At 52.1% G+C, this 23,836-nt stretch overlaps 2 protein-coding genes, 1 non-coding gene and 1 pseudogene across 3 annotated transcripts; 3 read left to right on the top strand and 1 right to left on the bottom strand.

The window, feature by feature from the left end:
• Nucleotides 1-411: 411 nt before the first annotated feature.
• Nucleotides 412-13,647, top strand: PSMD3 (proteasome 26S subunit, non-ATPase 3). The gene is made up of 12 exons (XM_065909604.1): nt 412-804; nt 2,684-2,874; nt 4,464-4,601; nt 5,813-5,949; nt 6,810-7,000; nt 7,161-7,264; nt 10,697-10,811; nt 10,911-11,030; nt 11,504-11,607; nt 11,845-12,000; nt 12,951-13,001; nt 13,188-13,647. The coding sequence occupies exons 1-12, from the start codon at nt 585-587 to the stop codon at nt 13,263-13,265; spliced, it is 1,605 nt and encodes a 534-aa protein (XP_065765676.1). The 5' UTR covers nt 412-584; the 3' UTR covers nt 13,266-13,647.
• On the top strand, nt 11,252-11,350 carry LOC136150394 (U6 spliceosomal RNA; annotated as a pseudogene).
• A 2,827-nt stretch (nt 13,648-16,474) lies between the features above and the next one.
• Nucleotides 16,475-16,597, bottom strand: LOC136150451 (small nucleolar RNA SNORA26). The gene has a single exon (XR_010659872.1). It is a non-coding gene; the product is annotated as a small nucleolar RNA SNORA26 (small nucleolar RNA).
• Nucleotides 16,598-20,941: 4,344 nt separating this feature from the next.
• On the top strand, nt 20,942-23,117 carry CSF3 (colony stimulating factor 3). The gene is made up of 5 exons (XM_065910660.1): nt 20,942-20,991; nt 21,094-21,248; nt 21,634-21,741; nt 21,885-22,031; nt 22,261-23,117. Exons 1-5 carry the CDS (start codon nt 20,979-20,981, stop codon nt 22,423-22,425), a joined length of 588 nt encoding a protein of 195 aa, XP_065766732.1. The 5' UTR covers nt 20,942-20,978; the 3' UTR covers nt 22,426-23,117.
• Nucleotides 23,118-23,836: the final 719 nt, after the last annotated feature.

Here is a 23,836-nt window from a genome sequence, read left to right as displayed (position 1 = left end):
TCTCGTGCCCGATGCACCGGGCTACGGTTGAGGAGCAGCCTCATGGATCTCGAAAGTGAACCCTGCCGGGGGTAAACTGAGCGAGTGTAAGCATGAAACCCGCCCAGCAATTCATGGTGTCAGTACGCCCTGCGTTCCAATAGGTTCTACCCACTCTTCGCGGGGTGGGGTGCTCCGCTGTAACCCAGTTGGAGCCTGAGGTGACCTCTTGTGGACCTCTTGTGGACATTCACGGACGTGCACTCGAGAGAAACAAGCAAGAAAATCAACACACTGGAGCACTCCAAAACAAGCTTCACAGACTCTAAGAAGCTCCTCCCCGCACCTTCCGTGGAGATCCGCCTCCATCCTGAGTCTCGGTGGTTGACTTTTTTCCCCTTTGATGACTCGGCCATCGACCAGCCCGGCCTGTCGTTTCCCAGAAGGCCCAGCGCCGGGAAGGGGTTTGCAGCTGCTCTGTCATCGTGCGGCCCGACGCGAGCCCGCGCTCGTGTGCAGGCCCGGCTCGGTTCCTGGTCTCCGGTGCGAGGGTTTACGCGAGGCCCCGGCCTCGGTCCCCGGACTAGGCCGCGACCCCGGGCGCCATGAAGCAGGAGGGCTCGGCGAGGCGCCGCGGCGCGGACAAGGCAAAGCCGCCGCCCGGCGGAGGGGAACAAGAACCACCGCCGCCCCCAGCCCCCCAGGATGTGGAGATGAAGGAGGAGGCGGCGGCGGGTGGCGGATCAACCGGGGAGACCGCTGGCAAGACGGCGGCTGCGGCGGCTGAGCACTCCCAGCGAGAGCTGGACACCGTCACCTTGGAGGGTACGAGAGCTTGGGCCGGGGACGTGCCGTGATCACGGGTGACAGCACCGCGATGATGTAGCCTCTCCTTGGGACCCCGGCGTAGCCTTCACCACCGTGACTTGGGGGTTCCTTGGGATCACCCTCTAAGTGTCTGCTCCCGCTACCCTGACACTCCGGACCGCGGCCCGGATAACTGAACAGTCTCTCTAGACTCTGGACTCTTCCCTTCTCACACACCTCCCCCCCACGGGGAATTGCATCTAGAACTAGGTCTCACTGGGCCCATAGACTCCCTCTTCTGAGTTCTCTCCTCTTACCTTATTATTCCACTTACATCTCATCAGACTGATTCTAGTGACCCCAGTGCATGACTGATCTCTATGAAAACTAGTGTCTGTATTTATCTTTGAAGGGGGATAAGGATAACAGCGTAGACCCCTGTGTTTTAAGAATGATTTCTGTTGTCATAACTACCTTTAGCAAACTCCCCTAAGAGAGCCCTTTCAGCTTAATATCTTGCTTCCTCCTTGCTCTAATTGAACTGCCCAAACGGTCCTATTTTGTTTTTCTCTCACTTCAAACCCTTACTCATGGTCTGTTTCTAAAGAGTTTAAACACATTATACACTTTCAACTTTTTAGTTGTCATTTGTTTGAGTTCCTGATACTCACCTCCCACCTAAACTATATACCAGTTCCCCCATTTCTCTTCTCCTTGGTGCCTGTTCTCAGTTTCCATCCTCCTCTTGTTTCTCCAAGTTTATATTTCACTTTTCCAACTTAGAGCATCCTGTCCATATTTGGAGTGGGTAGAGTGAAGACTCCCAACTGTGACCCTGGTGCTATTTCCCACTTCTGGATCAAGTAGGACAGGACTATTTATTGGATTTGCTCTCTGCTTCACTGTATGAGAAACTAGCTCAAAAACATTGAAATAAGCAAAGTTGTGCTCCTGGGTGGTGGTTTGAGGATATGATAGTATTGACTGCATCAGCTCCTATTCTAATACAAAGGAATATGAATACAAGGGAAACTGAGAAGCTACCAATTGATGGTGCTCCCTTATTTCTGGACATTTGTTTCCATTTTCCTCCATTATAAATAGCTTTGCAGCCACCATCTCTGCCCACCTATTTGATCTATTTCTGTAATTACTCATTCATTATAGATCCCTGAGTTGAAAGGGTAAATGTTTTTAAGGTCTTTGGTAGATATTGTCCAGGAAAACTGTACTGATTTACATTATGCAAACAGAAAGGTTCTGGTCACCCCTGTACTCTGTATGTTATCATTTTTCAAATACTATTAGAATGGTTATTGAAAAATGTTTTCATTTGTGGTTATTTGAATACTAATGAAACATTTTTCATGTCTATTTGTTGTTCCTCTTTTCATACTGTGCATTGATACTAATTTGTATTCATTTTAATCCTTTATACAAGCTCTTTATTGAATATGCATCTCTGGCCACGTTTGTTGCAGATACTTTTCTTTTGCTACAGTTATCAGAAGGATTTTGTTTGTTTGTTTCTATGAAGTTCTTTAAGTCTTTTGTGTGTGTATGTGTGTGATTTCTCCCATTGTTCGCATTTGGAAAGTGTTTTCCTATTTGAAGATGTGCTAAATCTCCATGTGTTTTTGTTTTTCTTTTTTTTTTTTTTTCCTTTTTATGTCACCCTCTACTTCTTCCCCAACCCAGCTTTATTTTTCTGTGTCTCTTGGTTATGTCTTAAAATCAGCATATGGCATCCATAAGTGTTGCTCAACCCTGTTGGGGCAAAAGGGGGGACTGGCCACATCCTGACATTTGTAAGAGGCTTCCTAAGACTGCTTGGCTGGAGTTGCGGATGGGTAGGAGGAGTTGGAATTCACGTTTTTCCTCCCCTGGTCCTCCACAGACATCAAGGAGCACGTGAAACAGCTGGAGAAGGCAGTGTCGGGCAAGGAGCCTCGGTTTGTGCTGCGGGCCCTACGGATGCTGCCTTCCACGTCACGCCGCCTCAACCACTACGTTCTGTACAAGGCCGTGCACGGCTTCTTCACTTCCAACAATGCCACTCGAGACTTCTTGCTATCCTTCCTGGAAGAGGTGAGTGGAGTCAGGCCAGTGCAGGAGTGTGGGCTTGGCTTGAGACTCACAGGGACACTCATTCTACCCTGGGTAGCTGTGTCCCATCCTGGAGACCTGTCTTGTTACCTGCCACAGCAGAGACATGAAGCAAAGCAGCCCCTCTTAATACTCATCTGCTCTCTAACAGGGGGACCATCCTTCGGCCCTGTAGGGTCTTTATTCTGAGTCAGAAAAAAAATCTGAGTTAGGACCCTTCCAACTACATTCATTTCCCACCACTCCCAACATAGGGCCTAGGAGAAGGTTCTACCACCTCTTTGCCTGTGAAGCTTCACTGTGGAGGATGTAGAGAACAGTGGTTAAGGGACTTCCCTGGTGGTCCAGTGGTTAAGACTCCTCGCTTGCACTGCAGGGGGTGTAGTTGGATCCTTGGACAGGGGACTGAGATTCCACATGCCCTGCGGTGTGGCCCCACCCAAAAGAGAACAGTGGTTAAGAGCACAGGTTTTGGGGGAAGGTTGAATTTTTAATCCCAGGTCTACCATTTGGTGTCTGACCTAACTTGCCTGTGTTTCATTTGATGTATGTGATGAACAGATCTGGGGGCACGTTGTAGGGGAGCTGCTGAGGAAGAAGGGGCAGGCTCTTAGTGTGTGGCCCAGAGCGCATGTTGATGAAGTTAGTTTGCTGGTGGTAGTTGTCTCCATGCCAGGAGAAACCTCTCCTTTCCCTTTCTGACTATAAACCTCCTCTTATCATCCATGGTACAGTTCAATCCCTGTCCTTTCTTAAACTTTATTGGCCCTTTAGCTGCCTTCATCTCCCTAAAATTCTGTAAGCTTACAATCTGTTTCATAGATGTAAAGCGCAGAAAACCCCCTGAGGTGGACGGTGAAGACTTTACTGTCTGGGAAAGAGGAGAAGCACCCTCCCCCAGCCCCGCCTGGGGTATTTTTTAACCTGTACATCGCTGAAGTCCCCCACCATGATCGTTTTTTGATCTGTTACACATTATTCCAGTTTTAGTGACTAGATCTGAAAATAAATACTATGAATATGTCAATTCCCCCCAAATTTCTTCATTACCACCAAAAAAAAATTTTTTTTTGTCTCATTATTCTTTTTTGGCCAAGCCACACAGCTTGCATAACTCAATTCCCCGACCAGGCATTGAACCCAGGCCACAGCAGTGAAACCTAGAATCCCAGCCACTAGACCACCAGGGAACTCCCTGTCTCATTATTCTTGATCTCATCTTTAGAATTATATCACTTTATTAAACCCTGCCTGACAGAATTTGCAGTGGTTCCAGGTCTGGTGGTTTAATCTCTAGTTAGATTATAGGCTCTCTGAGGGGTCCTTCCATCATTCTTTCTGTCCCCATTCTATTCTGTAAGGATGTTACACTCCTGTAACCCTTTTTGTATTGATTTTATCGCCAGCCTTTTGGACTCCCTTCAGTATTTTTGTATCCCTAGCACCCAGAAAAATCTTGGCACACAGTTTGCACTTAGTAAATCTCTGTTGAAATAATAGTGAGTACTTGAGAAATTCCTGGTTGACTGATCTAACTGAGCTCTTCCACGGTAACTCACATCCTCTCCCAGCCCATGGACACAGAAGCCGATTTACAGTTCCGTCCCAGAACAGGAAAAGCTGCATCGGCTCCCCTCCTGCCTGAAGTGGAAGCCTACCTCCAGCTTCTCATGGTCATCTTCCTGATGAACAGCAAGCGCTACAAAGAGGTATCCAAGACCAGAGCATGTGACTAACGCACCCCAGGCATGCGTGGGGTTAGTGGGGGAGATCGCCTCTTGTGTAGAAATAGATCATCATTGGGTCATTCACTGCCCCCCAGACTCATCCCCAACGTGAGAATGCGCCCATCCGAGAAAGACCCCTCAACTCCTGCTCCAGCTCTGGGCAAAGCCTGCTCATGGTCACTCTGTACCTCTCTGTGGCGCAGTCCCCGGATAGTGGATGGTTTAAAAAGAGTTGATTTGGAGGCAGAAAGACCTGGCTTCAAATCCCATTTGTACCTTAGGCAAATTGATTTCTCCCAGTCATGTCTAAAATAAGACAAACTGCCATTCTTACAAGTTTATCATTAGTATTAAATCAAAATAATACATTTAAAAAATACTTGGCCCAATGACCTGCATAAGGTCAGCATTCCCAATGTGTTAATAAATGGCAGCTATTACTGTGGATCTGAAAGGCTTCATTGTGCATACGACTCTTCCAGCACTGCCTCCAGCTGGGGCAGCTGCCCTGGCAGGCTCGGCTTCTTTCCCAGGGGCACTCCCAGGAGGTGACAGTCTTATGCCTCAGTCTTCTGTTTTATTTTTCCCTTGCTTTGCCACTGGTTGGTTTTTGTTTGATTGGTTGCTCTTTAACTATAATTCACCCACTTGAAATTCTAGATGTCGATGGTATTTTTGTATATTCACAAGGTTATACAACTGCCCTCCTGTCTAATTCCAGACAAGCTTAATCACTACCCCCACCTCCGCAAAGAAAAACACCATACCTGTTAGTAATCACACCTTGTTCTCCCCTCACCCCAGCCCAGTAATCTATTAATATCTTGTGTCCCATGGATAGTATATGCCTTTTGTGTCTGACTTCTTTCTGTAGTTTAGTGTTTTCTAGGTTTATCCATGTTGTAGTGTGTATCTGTAGTCTGTTCCTTTTTATGGATGAGTAATATTTCATCACATGGATATACCACATTTTGTTTAACCATTGATTGGATGTTAAGCACTTGGGCCAGTTCCACTTACTGGTTATTGTGAAAAATGCTGATATAAACATTCACGTGCAAGCTTTTATGTGAACTTATGTTTCCAGTTCTCTTGGACATGTGCCTAGGAGGGGAACTGCTGGCTCACGTGATAGCTCCGTGTTTGACTCTTTGAAGCTCTGCCGCTTGACTCTCTTTTGTCTGCCTCCCCAGGCACAGAAGATTTCTGATGATCTGATGCAGAAGATCAGCACTCAGAACCGCCGGGCCTTGGACCTTGTGGCTGCCAAGTGTTACTATTATCACGCCCGGGTCTATGAGTTCCTGGATAAGCTGGATGTGGTGCGCAGGTACCAGTGGCCAAGGGTCTCGCTTGCGGCCCTTGGGGTCAGCAGCATGGTCAGGCACTTCACAGAGCTGTGGACTTGCAGAGGGCCGAGGCCTGGGAGACGTCAAGGGCCCAGCAGGAGGTGGGGGTGGCGGTTAACATGCCCTGAGCTGTGGGAGGGCTTGAGAGGCTGAGACAGAGATGACCACTGGCCTGTTTAGTCCTGTCCCCCAGGCTCCTCCTTTCACTGCACATCAAGGGAGGACTCTGGAGTGGGTCAGAGGTAGGAGGGCAGTATGGCTGAGTCCCTTTGTTTTGCACCTGAAACTACCACAGCATTGTTAATTGGCTGTACTCCAATGTAAAAATAAAAAAGTTTTTTTTAAAAAAAGGTACAAGGACAGGCTGGAAAACCTTTTACTATTCTGCTTGGAACCTGCTGTGGCTCCCCATTCCCCTCAGGGAAAAGCCAGAGCCCTCCTGATAAAAGCTTTTGAGGCCTCATAGGGTCTGGGCCCCCCTGCTCCCCGACGCCTCGCTCTTGGATGGGCGCACACTTCCCTCAGCTGAGAGGGCCCTCCTCCCTGCATCCTTCAAGCCTGTGGTTAACTGTTACCTTCTCAGTGAGTCCTGCCCTGACCAGGCTACTTAAAGCCACAACTCCCTCCCGTCCTCCTGCGCCCCTGTCACACATACCCTGGTCCCTGCATCACCCCCTACCCCCACCTTTTGTCACGCCTCCTGGTACGCTCATTCATCGAGAGAGAGTGCAGGTTCTCTGAGCAGAGCTCCATCCTCTGTGCACCCAGACTGGTGCTTTACTAGTTGGCTATTCAGAGTTGTTATTTGAGGCCTTTGACCTCATTTCTTTCCTTCTGGAAGCTTCCTGCACGCTCGGCTCCGGACCGCCACGCTGCGGCACGACACGGACGGGCAGGCCACACTGCTGAACCTCCTGCTCCGGAACTACCTGCACTACAGCCTGTACGACCAGGCCGAGAAGCTGGTGTCCAAGTCTGTGTTCCCCGAGCAGGCCAACAACAACGAGTGGGCAAGGTACCTCTACTACACAGGTGAGCGGGGCCCGCCCCGGCCGGGAGGGGCCTCAGGCTCACTCGGCACAGATTGGCTAAGCATGTGGTGCCGTGGGGCCTAAGAGGCGCTCTGGTTTGTGGGGGACCAGGGCTTAGATGATGCTCTCATCTTGATCAGCTCTCCTCTCCTCACACCCAGGGCGCATCAAAGCCATCCAGCTGGAGTACTCAGAAGCCCGAAGAACAATGACCAACGCCCTCCGAAAGGCCCCTCAGCACACAGCTGTCGGCTTCAAACAGACGGTGAGCAGCAGCGCTCCCTCCCCTTTGACCCCCTTACTCCCCTGATACCACGCTAGTGCCGTTTCCCCATCTGAGGAGCCAGGAGGGCATCCTTACTTAGCCTTCTCACCCTGAAGGTGGCGTCACATGTCTGTTTCCACCTTAGGCAGACACTGCCTGCACCTCTGGTAGTATATTTCCCCAGTCTTCTCCCTGGTAGGTAGGTTGAAAATATTCCTGACTTCCCAGAAGCCCCTATAGTCCTTTCATGCAAGGGTCTGGTTTGTGTTGATAAGCTCTGGACTCTTTACCTGGTCCCTCAGGTGCCCCTTTGGGAGCAGTGGTGTCTGTGGCCAGGGAACCCAGGGCTCTCCTTAAGGTGGCCGACTCAGGTGGAGGTAAACCTTGGCCACGTCAGAGCTGTCAGTCCCCAGGTATATTTCTTGAGTGCCGACCTTGATACTGGGCACTGTGAGGGATAGAAAAGAAGGATAAGAAATGCTATTTGCACTCAAAGAGATAGATACAGAACACTTAAGCAGAATGGCTTGAGGGCTGTGTAAAATCGCAGAGCCTAGCAGCCAGGATTAGGACCCACCTTTCCCAGCTACAGATGACTGCTCCTGCATTCACACCCAGAAGCCTCCTAGCCCTTGAAAGAGCAGGATGAGCATGTATACCGAGGAGGTCAGTGTGGTAGGAGGTTTGGTTTGTTTCAGTTCAGCAGTTCAGAGAAAGGCAAATTCAGTTATGGTAAAATAAAAGAAATCTTTAAACAGTTATATTTGATTGGTTTCTGAAAGATGGGTAGAATTTTCCTAGAAAGGAGTGGTTTTTCAGACACATAAGGTACATTGCAGAATGTAAGGTTGCTTACAATGTAGGACATCACACTAAACCTTCTTCTAAAAATCAGTAAAAATGCACATAATTGACATACAGGCTGTGTTGCACACCAGGGGGAGGTGTCATGGGGTAAAGCGGTATTTTCAAATCAGAGTTTTGCTGTGGATGGATAATTTTTCAGAGTTTTCTGTGGTAGACCCAGGTTGCAGGAAGGAGCAGAGAGAGCTAGAGTGAGGTCTTGCCCATGAACTGTTGGTGAAGGAGCCAGGAAAGAGGTGGAAGGGCTGCTCGAGAGGTGAAGAAGCAGAGTTGGGGGAACTTCCTACCCAGAGAGACTGAAGCAGTTAGGTGATGAGCCAAGGCCTGGGAAGAGGTAGGAGGAATGGGCTAGAGAGCCCAAGTGGAGAGCCAGCTTTAAGTAAAAATGGTGGGGTGGGAGTGGGGGTGAGAATGGGTAGAAACATACATAGAATTCAACATGGCATCTAAAGCAGAGCACGCTGAAAGTGTACCATCCGTGATAGTTCCACGTTCTCGCCTTGGGGGATCTCATTTGCTTTCACGGCTTAGCTCTCACCTCCACAATGTGTCACCAAAGTCCACTAATCTGTCTTAATCTGCCCGGGTTGCTATAACAAGACTGGCTGGCTTGAACAGCAGAAATTTATTTTGTCGTATTTCTGGAGATGAGAAGTCCAAATTCAGGATTTGAGTGTGGCCGGGTTGTTCTGGGGGCTTCTCTTTTGCTTGGAGTTGGCCATCTTCTGATGTCTCCAAATGGTCTTCCTACCGTGCATATCTGTATCTCTATTTCTTCTTGTAGGGACCCCAATCATAACTGGATTAGGGCCCATTCACATGACTTCATATTCCCTTCATAACCTCTTTAAAGGTTCTAGCTCCAAGACCAGTCACATTCTGGGGTACTCAGGGGTTGGGGCTTCACTATAAAAATCTAGGGGTTCATAGTTCAGCCCATAATACAAGTTTCGAGCCCTCTCACAAACCCAGACCTGCAAATTCCACTTCTCAGCACACATCTCCATTAAGATACTTGCTGGCTCCTCAGACTCACCTTGTCCAGACCCGCCTTTGTGCCATTTACAGCCCTTCTTGCTGTCCTGCTCTGCATAGAAGCCGTGGGTCACCTTGGACGTGCCCCTGCCTTCCCCATCACTGAGTCATCTGTTGATTTGCCTGACGGCTTTGGTAGTCATCTCCTCTCTGACGTTGCCCATGCCTTTGCTCGAGCCACCGACACTGCTGGTCACCATCCTCCCCTCCACCAGCCCAGCTTCCCCTGCCTGACTCAGTGGAGGTCCTGGCTGGTCTGCCTGGTCCAGGAAGCTTGCATTTTTCCCATTTCCTACCCAGTAGAGTATTGTGAGTCTTCTGGATCAGGTGGTTCAAGTAGTGTTATCGTTATTACACCCATTTTCGGGAGGAGGAATCCAGAGACTCGACATTTCTAGCTAGCATGTAAAGACTGGCATTCTGTCTCCGAGCTCAGAACTCAGCCTGGCACTCAGAACTGGGCATCCCGAGACGTGCCCCAGGCATCTCTCCTGACAGCCTCCCCACCCCTTCAAGTACAGGTTGGCCTCTTCTCCAACCTGTCCCCTGGGCTGAGGCATCCTCCCTCCTTTTTCTACTTCATCAGAATCCTCAAGGCGTGGGACTTCCCTCATGATCCAGTGGTTAAGACTCCGCGCTCCCAGTGCAGGGGGCACAGGTTCCGTCCCTGGTCAGGGAATTAAGATCCTGCATGCTGTAAGGTGTGGCCAAAAAAATACGAGTCTGTCATTGCTTAAAAGAATCCTCAGGGCTCATGTTAATTTCTGCCGTCAGCATGGCTTTCCCCTCACTCATGGAGTATGCAGAGGGACAAGGTAGCAGCGAGTGAGGGGACCACCCCGGAAGGCTGGACCCTCATTGCCCAGGTGTGGGCACCATCACCCACACCCGTTTTTAACCCCTCACCTCCTTCGTGACACTTGCTTGCCAGTGGTTTAGCTGTCTGTGCTCCTGTCCCTCCTGCTTGTGGGGGAGTTGCCCCCTCCTCCCACAGTCTGCCTTGCAGGGTGCTGCTTCAGGAGGAGGGGCCCCGTTTCCCAGGCAGCCCTGTCCATCATACCCAGCTCATTCACTGAGGCTCTGCAGGCCCTTTCCTCTGCTTCTTCCTCTGCCCAGATGACTAGTTTACATATGGTTCACCTCCCTAACCAGCATCTTAGGCTGACTTGCATCCCGTCCCCGAGGCCTCTGGGCCCTGCTTCCTCACTGGTTCTGAGCCATAGAACCTGCCCATCCAGCCTGTACTTTGGAGCTTTGCCCTTTTGGAGCATCGTGCACCGACTGGCCAAGTGAAATGAAGCTGAGGGCCCGGTGTAGTCAAAGGGTCAGATGCTCCCAGGGCCTGACTCCCAAGGCAGAGCTTCGGTTCCACATGCAGCACAGCTTGAGCGATTTTTCCTCTGTTTGTGGGCCCAGTCCAGTGCCACCCTCCTCCTTCTCCGGTGTGTCTGGCTGAGTTGAAGCCCCGTGTTGTCCTCTCCTCCCACCCTGCGGGGCTCCTTGCCCACTGCCTTCTGTGTCACACTCTGCCAGGTGCACAAGCTTCTGATTGTGGTGGAGTTGTTGCTGGGGGAGATCCCAGACCGGCTGCAGTTCCGTCAACCATCCCTCAAGCGCTCACTCATGCCCTACTTCCTTCTGACCCAGGGTAAGGCCAGTCCCCTCCCAGAGCGTGCCGCCCCCGGCACTGTGTCCCCTCTGGTGTGCGCCAGGTGCAGCATCTGACCCCCTCCTCTCTCCACCACAGCTGTCAGGACAGGAAACCTAGCCAAGTTCAACCAGGTCCTGGATCAGTTTGGGGAGAAGTTCCAAGCAGATGGGACCTACACCCTCATCATCCGACTGCGGCACAACGTCATCAAGACAGGTGTGGGTCGTGCTTGAGAATCTACCTTCCAGGGTAGGGGACGCGGGTTCAATTCCTGGTCAGGGAACAAAGGTCCCACGTGCTGCAGGGCAGCTAAGCCCACATGCCGCAGTGAGAAGCCCTTGCGCTGTAACGAAGACCCAGTGCAGCCAAACTAGAAAAAAGAAAAGGTAACCTGATCACTTAAAAAAGACAAGTGTGGTGCTCGCTTCGGCAGCACATATACTAAAAAAAAAAAAAAAATTGGAACGATACAGAGAAGATTAGCATGGCCCCTGTGCAAGGATGACTCGCAAATTCATGAAGCATTCCACAGAAAAAAAAAAAAAGACAAGTGTGGATCAGGGTCTGAGGGAGCCCTGGAAGAGCAGGACTAGGACTTGGCTTCTCCAGGGGTTGGGACAACGCTGTGGCTGTCCAGGCAGGTGAAGGGTCTGTGCCCACCCTGTCCTCCCCGTGGCCCCTCCTCCCAGGTGTGCGCATGATCAGCCTCTCCTATTCCCGCATCTCCTTGGCGGACATCGCCCAGAAGCTGCAGCTGGATAGCCCAGAGGATGCAGAGTTCATTGTTGCCAAGGTGGGCCTGGTTCAGGGACCACAGATGCTGTATTTCAGGCATGGGGTGGGAGGAGGTTGACGGCTAAGGCGGTGGCATGCCCATCTTACAGTGAAGCCAGGAAGTGTGTGTGCCATTCGTGAAGTGTGTGCACGAATGAATGTAGGAGAGAGCAGGGAGGACAAAGAGATGAGACGGGATGTTCTCAGACTTAGAAGATGGACTTTCTGGTGACTTCTCCTCCCTTGGGGCCTGCAGGCCATTCGAGATGGCGTCATTGAGGCCAGCATCAACCACGAGAAGGGCTACGTCCAGTCCAAGGAGATGATTGACATCTATTCCACCCGCGAGCCCCAGTTAGCCTTCCACCAGCGCATCTCCTTCTGCCTGGATATTCACAACATGTCTGTCAAGGTGAGGGGCCCCGAGCTGCAGAGACAGCGGGCCAGCAGCACGCTGCCACACCCGCAGGTTCCTAGAGAAGACCGGCTTGGTGTGAGGCCCGGCTCCTGGTCTCTAAAGCACTGGGGGTCCAGAAGGGGCAGAGGACTTGGCTTGTGGGACCCCAACGCCTCTGTGCACTTAAAGGGTCTGGTTGCCAGGGAGGATCAGACTGGGGTTTAGAGTGCACGGTTCCGGATTTGGTTCCAAATTTGAGTCGTTTACCTTCTCTGAGTCTCTGTGTCTCCATCTGTGAGACTGATAGTGAGGTATTACCTGCTCTGCCTACTTCACAGGGTTGTCGAGATTGGATGAAATCCCTGTCTTGGGGTCCTTAGCACAGTCTGAATTGTGTAAAGGGTAGGACCACCATCTTGGTCCACAAAAGGCTCCCAATCCCTTGTGTGTCAAGTGCTGGGTTAGGTGCTGGTATTGTTGGGCACCTATGTTTTTCCTGGTCTCTCCCCCCAGGAAACCAGGGATATCACTTTGTCTGAAGTCAGGCAAACACTGTGCATGAAAGACCCTTTGTGATTGGTCCCCCGTGTCTCTAGCCTCACTCCGCAGGACCGCTCCCGTCAGCCCCTCCCCCTCCTCCCCTCCTCCCAGCTGGCCCCGCTGAACCCCAGCCTAACTCTCTCACACCTTGAATGGCTCTGCCTGGAATGCCCTTCTTTCCACTCCCATAGGCCGTCCATTCTTCCTCCTCCTCCTCACTGCCAGTCTGCCTCCCTGCCTGACTGAGAGGGTCAGTCATTTATCCCTCTGGAATTTCTTCTTTAGTGTTTATCACGTGGTGTCATGGGTCACCATGCCTAGCTCCCCCACCAGACTAAACTGAGGCGTGTCACCTGTCTGGTACATTTCCTGGTGCCCAGGTGCCTGCCTCCTCTTCACTCACTCCTCTCTCCATTGTGCTTCAGGCCATGAGGTTTCCTCCCAAATCCTACAACAAGGACTTGGAGTCTGCAGAGGTAAGCTGCTTTCTGCTCTGGGTGGAAGCGGGAGTTTCTGGAAAGCCTGGGCGGGTCGGGCTGGGTGCAGACCAAGTGAGTGTCTGGCTGGTCCTCAGCAGCCTGGGTGGGTCGGGCTGGGTGCAGACCACGAGCCCCCGGCTGATCCTCAGCCCCCCCCCCCCCCCCCCCGACCCTCTTCCCCAGGAGCGGCGAGAGCGGGAGCAGCAGGACTTGGAGTTTGCCAAGGAGATGGCAGAAGATGACGACGACAGCTTCCCTTGAGCTGGGGGGCTGGGGAGGGGTGGGGTGAGTGGGGACTGGCTCTGTCTTTCCCCCACGGGGGTCCCCTGCCCAGAGAACTGGCTCCTCTTCCCACATGGGGCACACAGACTGCTATGCGCAGGGGGTGCGGGGTGCAGGGAGCCGGTCACCCTACCTCATCCCAGGGCCCCTCCTCAGCCGGTGACTTAGCACGCGGGGGCGGGCGGGCGGACGGGCAGCCTCCCCAGGGCAGGGTCCTGGCTAGTGGTGTGGGCCGCACGATGGGAGGGCCTAGCCCTGTGCTCTCCTCCAGGGAGTAGGGCACCGGAACTGGGACATGTGTTAGGTTGTACGTTTTTTGAAGCTTCAATTATGATTTTTAAACAATAAAAAGTTCTCCGAAGCGCCTTGTGTATCAGTTACTCTATTTTGCCCTCACAGGTACAGAGTTAACAGGCCCAGATTTTTCTCCTGGCCTGGGAGTGCCAGCCCCAGGCATGATCTGAGGACTGGTGCAGCTGTAGATGAGGAGGCGGCCAGGGGCTGGGTGGAGAGACTGATCTGGGGTCAGAAGGGCCTGGGTTTACTCTTTCGTATCTAACTGGCTCTCAAATAATTGGGCAACTCTCTAAACCTCTCAGGCTCCTTTGCCAGATCTGTCAAATAAATGATGATACTCGGTGACCTCCTGGCTCTAAAATTAGGAATCTAGGCTTCCAATGGATCAAACAAAATGTGAGAGTCTGGCCCTCAGCTGAGATTCAACGAGGAGAGAAGGGTCTCCAGCAAGGCTGCATCATGTTGGGAGCAGGGTCCTGCCCAGCTGGCCCTTGAGGAGAGGAGGATGGGCTCCTCCCTGAGAGCAGGGAGGAGGAGTCAGGCATGAGGGGGCTCCCTGTAGCCCCCCACCCACCTCTGCCAGCAGCATATGGCAAGAAAATGGACCTGCCCGGCTCACCAAGTCTTCAGCCTCAGCCAGTGATGCACCCCTCCTTGGGCATTTGCAGTATTCATGTTCTCGGGCTGGCACCTGGGGTGTACGTCCTGCCAGCTCTGTTATCTGAATGGCGCCTCATGGGTTTCTCCCTCTCGGCTGCATTCCCTCTCTTATTGGGCTCTTGCTCTCCACCTTGCTGATTTCTTTAATTTTCTTTTTTTATATATATTTATTTGGCTGTACGGGGCTTCCCAGGTGGTGCTAGTGGTAAAGAACCCATCTTCTAATGCAGGTTAGACATAAGACATGCCAGTTTGATCCCTGGGTCTGGAAGATCTCCTGGAGAAGGGAATGGCAATCCACTCCAGTATTGCCTGGAGCATCCCACGGACAGAGGAACCTGGCGGGCTACATACAGTTCATGGGGCCGAACAGAGTCAGACACGACTGAAGCAACTTAGAACAGCGCTGGCCTCACTTGCTGCACACGGCATCTTCAGTCTTCACTGCAGCTGTAGGATCTGTGTTTTTAATTGCAACATGCGGGATCTTTAGTCTCAGCATGCCAACTCTTAGTTGCGGCGTGTGGGACCTAGTTCCCTGACCAGAGATCAAACCCAGGCCCCCTGCATTGGGAGTGGGAAGTCTAAGCCACTCTACCACCAAGGAAGTCCCTCCACCTTGCTGATTTCTACACATCTTCCAGACATCCTGCCTCTTAGTGATTCAACTCCCCAGCTTCTGAACCACTCACTTATTGGTAATGGAATTCTTCTCTTAGGAGGTTGTTTGTAGGAAAGCCTTATCTTTCCAACTAGATTGCAGATTCTTAGAGAACTTGAGGCTTATCTGTCCCTCCAGGACTGCCCAGTGCCTAGCACACTGAGTTCAGTGAAGTCTTGTTTGTTAGGCAAGGTCCACTGTACATTGCCAGGTGGCGGTAGTGGTAAAGAAACTGTCGGCCAACGCAGGAGACAAAAGAAACGCAGGCTCAAGCCCTGGGTCAGAAACATCCCCTTAAGAAGGGCATGGCAACCCACTCCAGTATTCTTGCCTGGATAGAGGAACCTGGCAGGCTACAGTCCATACAATAGGGTCCCAGAGAGTCAGACATGACTGAAGCAACTTAGCATGCATGCACTGCATTTTCATCTGTGGATAGCCCCAACTCCATCAAAGGCATGTTTTAGAGTGGCCTTGCCTTAGATCCTTACATCCAAACTTTATTTTCTTTTTTAAGGATTCAATCTTTTCCCCGTTTTATAGGCCAATTCAAAAATCTAATAGATCTTTAATTCCTTTCTAGGAAGGATGAGGACTGATGGTGAGCACCGCCTCCACGCCCTTCCAGGGTGTGAGGACAGGCTTAGGTGGGCTGTGAACCCTGGCCCATGTGATTCCAAGTTGGGGTCCCATTCTGTAGGGTGTGTGCAGTCTTCCAGTTTCAGTCTGTGGCTCTGTTTTCTTGTTGGTTGGTTGGTTTTTGTCCTCACATTGCTGTCCTTCTGGCCCTTGACCACTTTGCCTGACCTTTAAAATGACTTTCTGGGGCTTCCCTGGTGGCTCAGCGGTAAAGAATCTGCCTACCAATGCAGGAGACACAGGTTCTATCCCTCATCTGGAAAGACCCCACATGCTGCAGAGCAGCTAAGCCCATGTGCCAAAACTACTGAGGCTTTGCCCTAGGGCTCAGAGCCCCAAGTACTGAGGTCCACACGCCCTGGAGCCCATGTTTCACAAGAGGAGCCACCACAATAAGAAGCCCTTGCAACGCATCTAGAGCATAGCCCCTGCTCACCACAACTAGAGGAAAGCCCACACAGCAGCGAAGATCCAGCACAGCCAAAAATAAGTAAAATGACTCTTTCTGAGTGTGTGATAATTAGTTGTAATTATTATTATTCAAGATGACAAATCTTGAAATCACCACCAGCCCAAAGTGCCCCAGACCCTTTCCTGGTTGGTAATGGATCAGAGTGTATCAGTCTTGTTCACAGAGTTGGACTTATTTGTCATGATTTCCTGGTTCTCACCCACCTTGAGTCTATGGACCATTTTTCTGTCTGCTCAGTATCCGGAAATTTCTTGTAATTCATCCTCATTGGCTTGGCTTTCTTTTCCTGGAGAAATTCAGTGTTATTTTTATGCTTGGAGAGTTCACTGTGTTCTCTACCTTCCAGTTTTGTGTTTCTTTTTTTTTTATTGTCAAACCGAAGGTCAAGTTTAAATTTAATGACTTTGGTATTAACTATACACATACCAGTAAGTGCTAAGACTTAAAATCTTCCAGTTCAGTTGTGACTCCAGACAGGATCCAGAGAGGAGTTCTAAAAATCTCTTCTCTGGGTTTTATGGAGACTTTCTTTACCCTCCTGTGTTAGCCTCTTAAGTCACTTTGTCAGCCTTAAAAGGGCATTGGAAAGGGTGACAGTTTTGTTTTTTAGATAGAAAACTACAGAGAAGTACAAAGAATAACATGACATAAGTTTAAAGCCCGTCTTTCCCTCAAGACAGCCACTCTGCTAAATTCAATAGGTAGCCTTCCAGTTTACATTTTTGTACTTTTACTACAACATACAGTATTGTCTTGAGTTTTTAAATCTTTGCAAATGATATATCACCTGAAAGTAAGTTCCTTTCCCTCAATATGGGGTTTTGAGGTCTAATCATGTTTAAACCCACACCCAGCACCGTTCCAAGGACTAAGAATACAATTGAATAAAACAAACTCCTCTCCTCCTGGGTTTTTATTCTGGAAGAGTGGGGAGGCACAGGTGGTATGAATGGGCCACAATGTATTAATTGGTGGCCATTGGCTTACTGTTACAAACAACATTCCAGAGAACATTTCTGTGTCCCTGTGTGCCTGCGTTCTGTGTACATAGTTTGCAAACTTCTCTTAAAGGGTCTGACAGTACTTTTTTAGACTTGTGAGCCATATCCACAGTCACAACTGTTCACTTCTGCCCTTCTCGAAAGGGGACTTACATAAGCAATATGTAAACAAATTATTTCTTTTTGGCTGTGCTGGGTCTTCAGTGCTGTGAGTGGGCTTGCTCTAGCTGCAGCGAGCAGGGGCTGCTGTCCAGTCGCAGGGCAGAGGCTTCTCGTTGCGGTGGCTACTCTCGTCTTGGAGTACAAGCTCTAGGTGTAGAGGCTTCAGTAGTTGCAGTGCGTGGGCTCTAGAGCACACACTCAGTAGTTGTGGCATCCAGGCTTAATTGCCCTGCGACCTGTGGGATCTTCCCAGTCCAGTGATTGAATCCATGTTCCCTGCATTGGCAAGCAGATTCTTAATCCTTGGGCCACCAGGGAAGTCCTAAACAAATTATTTATGAACACTGGCTTTTTGTGATTTTTACATGTGATAAAATATTCTTTTGATTTTTTTCCAGCCATTAAAAAAAATGTAACACTCATTCTCAACTTGGGGTGTACATATCTCGGCCCACAGGCCAAGTCTGCAGCAAAGGCATTACTCCAGAGCCTGTATAAAGACACTCTGGGGCTTCCCTGGCAGTCCAGTGGTTGGGACTCAGTGCATCCACTTCTGGGGCACAGGTTTGATACCTAGTCGGGGAACTAAGATCTCCATGTGGTGCATGTTGTGGCCAAAAATAAAAGGTGGGGGGGGGAGGGGTGGGAAGTGCTCCAAGCCCAGTTCCAGATGAAAACAGGAAGTGTGAGTGGAAGCTACCCACCCGCTCTGGCCATTGAGAAATAACTAGGAAAGCCTTGACGAAGCTGGAAGGATGAATAACAGCCAGGGGTCTCTGGGGCCAGGCCCTTTGAGAGATCGTTTCAGTCTGCCTCAGCCCACATGTATCAGAACCAGTAACTTTCTCTCTGCCTGGTCTTTACTCTCTCACGGGTGGGGCTGAAACCTGGACTGACCAGTCATCCAAGAAGTACATCTCTCTGAACAGGAAGACAGTGTAATAAGAATGACGGGGGCTCGGGAAGGGTGGCCACAAATCCTGCCTGGCTCTGCCCCCAATTTGTTCTATGATCTTGGGCCTTTCCCTTCTCTGAGGCCAACCGTTGTCTATAATGGGGATTATGCACACTCGGTTGATAAAATGAAAGACGAAAGTGCAACAGAAGGTGCCTGGCATATAAGAGGTGCCCTGTAATTGTCAGCCAGCATTCACCCAGATTCTCTCCGTATGGGATGGAGGCCAGAACACCTCCGTGGCCAGACAGTCCCACTTCCTCTGAAAGCAGCCCACCCCATCCTTCAGCACCTCGGGGGGTTAGAACACTCTCTTCTTGAGCTGAAAATTGGCCATGGCTTCCCCTCCCTAGCCTACTTCTGGTCCCTGAAACCACGCAACAACCCTCTCCTCTTTGCCAGACAAAACTACTGCCAGTTTGTGGACATTCCTGGTGGTCCAGTGGTTAAGACTCTGTGTTTCCCCTGCAGGGGACACAGGTTCGATCCCTGGTCTGGAAAATAAGGTGCCACATGGTGTAGCCCCTTCACCAACAAAAGTTTTTTTTTTTAAAAGTCTGCTTTTTTCAAATCAACATCTTGAGTCCTTTCACCATTCTGGCCACCCTCGTTAGAATTAGCATTTTCTGAGCCAAACATCTGACACACCTGCACTGTAAGTGAAAATTAAAATTTGGGTCTAGAGCTGGCCTGGTCACAGGTGAGGAAGACAGAACACAGAGATTCAACAGTTAAGAGCTGAAGACTCTGGCACAGCGCGGACCTTGGCTCTGCTATTTTGGGGCAAGTCATTTAACCTCTTCAAGATCAGATTCATCTTCTGTAAAGGGGGAGGTCTTTCTAGTAAGCTTGTCATAAGGCTTATTAAAAGAGTGAATTAAAAAAAAAAAAAAAAGAATGAATTTACCAATTTGCAGGAAGTGCTCCTTGGACTACAAGGAAATCAAACCAGTCAATCCTAAAGGAAATCAACCCTGCATATTCAGTGGAAGGACTGATACTGATGCTCCAACACTTTGGCTACCTGATGCAAAGAGTCACCTTACTGGAAAAGACCCTGATGCTGGAAACACTGGGGGCAGCAGAAAGGGTGCCAGAGGATGAGATGGTTGGATGGCATCACGGACTCAATGCACAAGAATTTAAGCAAACTCTGGGAGATTGCAGAGGACAGGGAAGCCTGGTGTGCTGCAGTCTGTGGGGTTGCAAAGAGTCGGACATGATTTAGCGACTGAACCACAATGGGGAGTGCCCAACACATTATCTGGGGTGGGCTGTGTACTCTGGAAGTCCTTAAGGCGAGGGAGAGGAGGCATGATTGTGAGAACTCTTGCCCTGCCTCCCAACAGTTCTGCTAAATTCACCCCTCTCTTCCCATGAAGGTGGGCCCAGATCTGGGCTTAATCAGTTGCCTGGCCTAAGGTAGAGTGGGGCCCAGGGCTGTCCAGCATGGCCAGGACCAGAGTGAGGACGTGAACTGATTCGTAGTTGGTGGCCCTGCCAGCTGTGACCACCAGGGGGCACCCCCACCCCAGAGACGGCCTGGCCCAGCCAGACACACCCACTCCTCTTCCCAAGACTGTTCTGGCACCTGGTGGGGTGAACTGGGAGGGAAAGTGACAGTCTCAGATGCAGTCGGCCACACTGCCCCAGGCAGGCCCCAGGGCCTGTGGAAAACGCTCAGACCCGAGGCAGAAGTCTGAGTTATAACACTGCCTGTGCTATCCATGACCTTGGGCAAGCCTCTTCACTCACTGACCCAGTTCACGGTGTTGGAACAGACGCCAAAAGTTCTTCCAGCCTGAACAGCGCGTGGTTCTTGGGTTTGAGGCCAGGTGGTTTCTTCTTTCTCACCCCAGCCCTTCTCCCCTCAGGGCAGCACACACTCGCCCGCTGGCAGTGAACCCCGCCAGGGAAGCCACCTGTCCCAGACCCTCAGCTCCAAAGCGCTGAGGCACTGGCAGGGGGTGGGGGTGGGGTGGGGGGCGGTTAGTGCAAGAGGAGGAGGAAGGACAAGGTCAGGTGACCCAAGAGCCTCAGAGGGTCTTGCTTCATTCGGGACAGACATCCGGTTTCCTCTGGTCTCTGCCAGGATTCCAGGGGCAAAGGGATGAGTCATGGGGGGATTGGGGAGTTCCCAGATAATCAGTTCAGGGTGGAAACTGGGAGTATGCCCATTAAAGCGTGGGGTGGGGACAAGAGGCCAGACCCCAATGTCCTTATCTCAGGCCTCTGGCCCCTCAAGAGGGCAATCAGAGCGGCAATTTCTATCGCCTGGGACTTGTGGGGGATAGAAATGAGGCAACTAGCTTCTTCCTTCTCCAAACTGGGGGCCTGGGAGCAGGTGGCTTAAGGATCCCAAGAGAGAGTGGTTAATGGGGCTGACTCAGGAGATACGCCAGGGAAGGAAGGGAGGGAGGAGGGCCCCAGGCCTGCCTCTTCCTTGAGGTTCAACCAGACTCCAGCTTCCCCGGCTTTTTATCGTTGGCTCCGTTTGGTACAGCGGTTCAGTTCAAACACCCTGGGGCAATTCAGACCTGGGTGGGGCTTAGGGGAGGAAGGGAGTTTGAGGGGGGCAAGACGTCAAAGAAGAATCAGAGATTCCACAATTTCACAAAACTTTCGCAAACACTTTTTTTTTGGTCCCAACCCCCCTCCACTGTCCTGGACAACAAATTTGCATAAAACTTGAGAAGCTATTACTAAGCGTTAGTCGCAGCACCAGGTAATTTCCTCCCAGGCCTCCATGGGCTTAAGTATAAAGGCCCCCGGAGCTGGTCCCTGACAGAACCCAGAACCTACAGACCCACCCAGACCCCTGGCTGAGCCTTCTGCCCAGAGCCCCATGAAGCTGATGGGTGAGTGTCTGGGTCCTGGGAGGGGAGAGCTGCGGCAGCGGGCAGGGGTGCCTGGGCTTCCAGAAAGGTCTGCACTTCTCCTGAGCCCCCGTCTGCTCCCAGCCCTGCAGCTGCTCCTCTGGCACAGCGCGCTCTGGACGGTGCACGAAGCCACCCCCCTGGGCCCTGCCCGCTCCCTGCCCCAGGGCTTCCTGCTCAAGTGCTTAGAGCAAGTGAGGAAAATCCAGGCTGATGGCGCCGAGCTGCAGGAGAGGCTGGTGAGTGAGGGAGGCCAGCGTGGGGACGGGGAGGTGACAGAGATGCTGCAGCAGGGCAGGGAGGAAAGAAGGCATATGGGGAGAGCTGAGGGAGAGAACCGGGCTGAAGGGAAGCGTGGGAAAGAGCAGCAGGAAGGGACGCGGGGCGAGGAAGACCCTGGGGGGAAGTGAGACTCAGGAGAGGCCCAGCCCGGGAAGGGCGGCTGGTGAGGAACTGGGGGAAGGACCTCTAGGCGACAGTGCTGGGAAGGTTGGCTGGGAGCTTGGATGAGAAGCCTGGCAGGACGGGTGGGGAGGCGGAGACGTGGAGGTGGAGACGTGGGGGCGCTCGAGGCGGGGGGAGGAGGAGGAGCGGCCCCCTCACCCAGCATCCTTCCCACCGCAGTGTGCCGCCCACAAGCTGTGCCACCCGGAGGAGCTGGTGCTGCTCGGGCACTCTCTGGGCATCCCCCAGGCTCCCCTGAGCAGCTGCTCCAGCCAGTCCCTGCAGCTGGTGAGTCCCGAGGGGAGAAGGGAGATGAGGGGGCGGGAGGGTAGGCTGACCTGGAAGGCTCCCCAGTTCTCTAGGCTCCACGTGGAGGCCCTGAGGGGAGCATCCCAGGCAGTGTCCCCTGACTCTCCCACCCGACCCCCCAGACTAGTTGCCTGGACCAACTGCACGGTGGCCTCTTTCTCTACGAGGGCCTCCTGCAGGCCCTGGCGGGCATCTCCCCAGAGCTGGCCCCCACCTTGGACACATTGCAGCTGGACGTCACCGACTTTGCCACCAACATCTGGCTGCAGGTGAGTGTCATTGGGAGCAACAAGCTTTAAGGGCCAGAACCGAGCTGGTCCCCAAAGGTGGTGCTGCAAGCCTGGGGCCCTGGAGTTCTCTAGGGCTGAGCCAAGTCCCTGGACCTGGTTCTTGTCCTGGCTCCACCGTGAACCCTGGGTCTTCCACAGCCCATCAAGCCCCTGGCCTTCCCTTTCTGTGCTAACACGCCCTGACTGCTGACCTCATCTTCCCCCACAGATGGAGGACCTGGGGGTGGCCCCGGCTGTGCAGCCCACCCAGGGCACCATGCCAGCCTTCACCTCGGCTTTCCAGCGCCGAGCAGGAGGGGTCCTGGTTGCTTCCAAGCTGCAGAGTTTCCTGGAGCTGGCATACCGTGTCCTGCGCTACCTTGCCGAGCCCTGAGCAGAGCTCTTCCCCTATAGTGTATTTATCTCTATATTTAATATTTATGCTAATTTAAACCTAATATTTAAAGACAGGAAAGCACAGAAAGGAGCCCCAGGCTCCTGGGTCCTTCCTTCCACCTCCATGTGGGGAAACCCCCCGTCTTCCATACCGGGACTGGGAGGGAGTTGGGTAAATACCAAGTATTACTTCTCGTGGCTGCTCCAGGCCTGGCTCTGCGGTGGGCTCTGGGGAGAGCCGCAGTGAACCCCTACCCTGAGGGTGCCCACCTCGGGGTCCTTGGAAGCATCGGGAAGTCTCCTAAGTGGGAGACGAGACAGCCCTGTTTAATATTTAAACAGCAGTGTTCCCCAACTGGGTCCTTGCCCCCTGGCTCCAGCCCTGCATTCAGGCATGAAGCCCAGCAGAGGCAGCTGGAGTGGGATGCTTGACCCTGGGGTCCCACGAATTCGCTGGGGAAACTTATTCTTTTTAAGACATTTTTCAGGCACATTTTGACTCCTCATGTGGGGAGCCCAGACATTAGTGACGCCTCTTGTTTTTCTGGATGCGCTGTAGACACCATGAGGCTCATGACCCTGCTCCACCCCACTGGAGCTGGGGTCAGGGTTCTGACTCTCTTCTGGGCTGGGCAGATGGTCATGTGTCTCTGCCTTGCTGGGTGAGACTGGGAACACGGAAAAGAAAGATGAGGGGGCTTGTGTGACGGGGTGTGAGGGGAACACTCAACTGTTCACTTTCCACCCCTGCCCCCACTTTCTCCCTGTAGCCAAACTTCACCATAATAAAGTGTTTGTCTCCAGTAAATGGCCTTCCTCCTTCTTGAGTCCAGCTGGTGCCTGGCCAGGGGTTGCGGGTGGGGAGTTGAATGGCGGGCGAGGCACGAGGGAGGGAAGAGGAGGTGCGGTCATTCCTTGGCACCCACTTGGTATAGACTCCATGCCGGGTGCTGGGGCACAGCAGTAATGAGGCAGGCATGGTGCCTGCCCTCATGGAGCCACAGCCTAGCGGGGAGGACAGGATGCAGGTGGGTCAGCAGTACCAGGAGAGGAGAGAGTGGGCTGGGGCCTCAACAGTCCAGACGCAGATGGACGCGGGCCTGACGCGAGGGAGGATTTAGTATTCGCTTCAGTCTACCACCTTCCATAAACCTTCCCCCTCCTGTGCTCACAGCTGCCCATAAAGATAGGATTATGAAGGGCCTTTTACAGACCAGGGAACTGAGGTCAGGGCGACAACTTGGATCAGACCCCAAATTTCAGGCTCTGCACTTCTCTCCCTTGTTGAGCTCTGCTTCTGACCTGGCAGGGAGCCCGCTGCCTGAACTCACACCTGGGGAGAATGGAGGGGCCACTTCACAGCACAGGTCACAGGCAAGCCTCTCGGCCAAAGACGCACATGTGCTTCT

The sequence above is a fragment of the Muntiacus reevesi genome, chromosome 18 (genome assembly GCF_963930625.1).
Source record: "Muntiacus reevesi chromosome 18, mMunRee1.1, whole genome shotgun sequence".
In the NCBI taxonomy this organism is placed as follows: domain Eukaryota; kingdom Metazoa; phylum Chordata; class Mammalia; order Artiodactyla; family Cervidae; genus Muntiacus; species Muntiacus reevesi.
The sequence above is the reverse complement of the archived record's forward strand: the minus strand, read 5'-3'. Positions and strand labels throughout refer to the sequence as shown.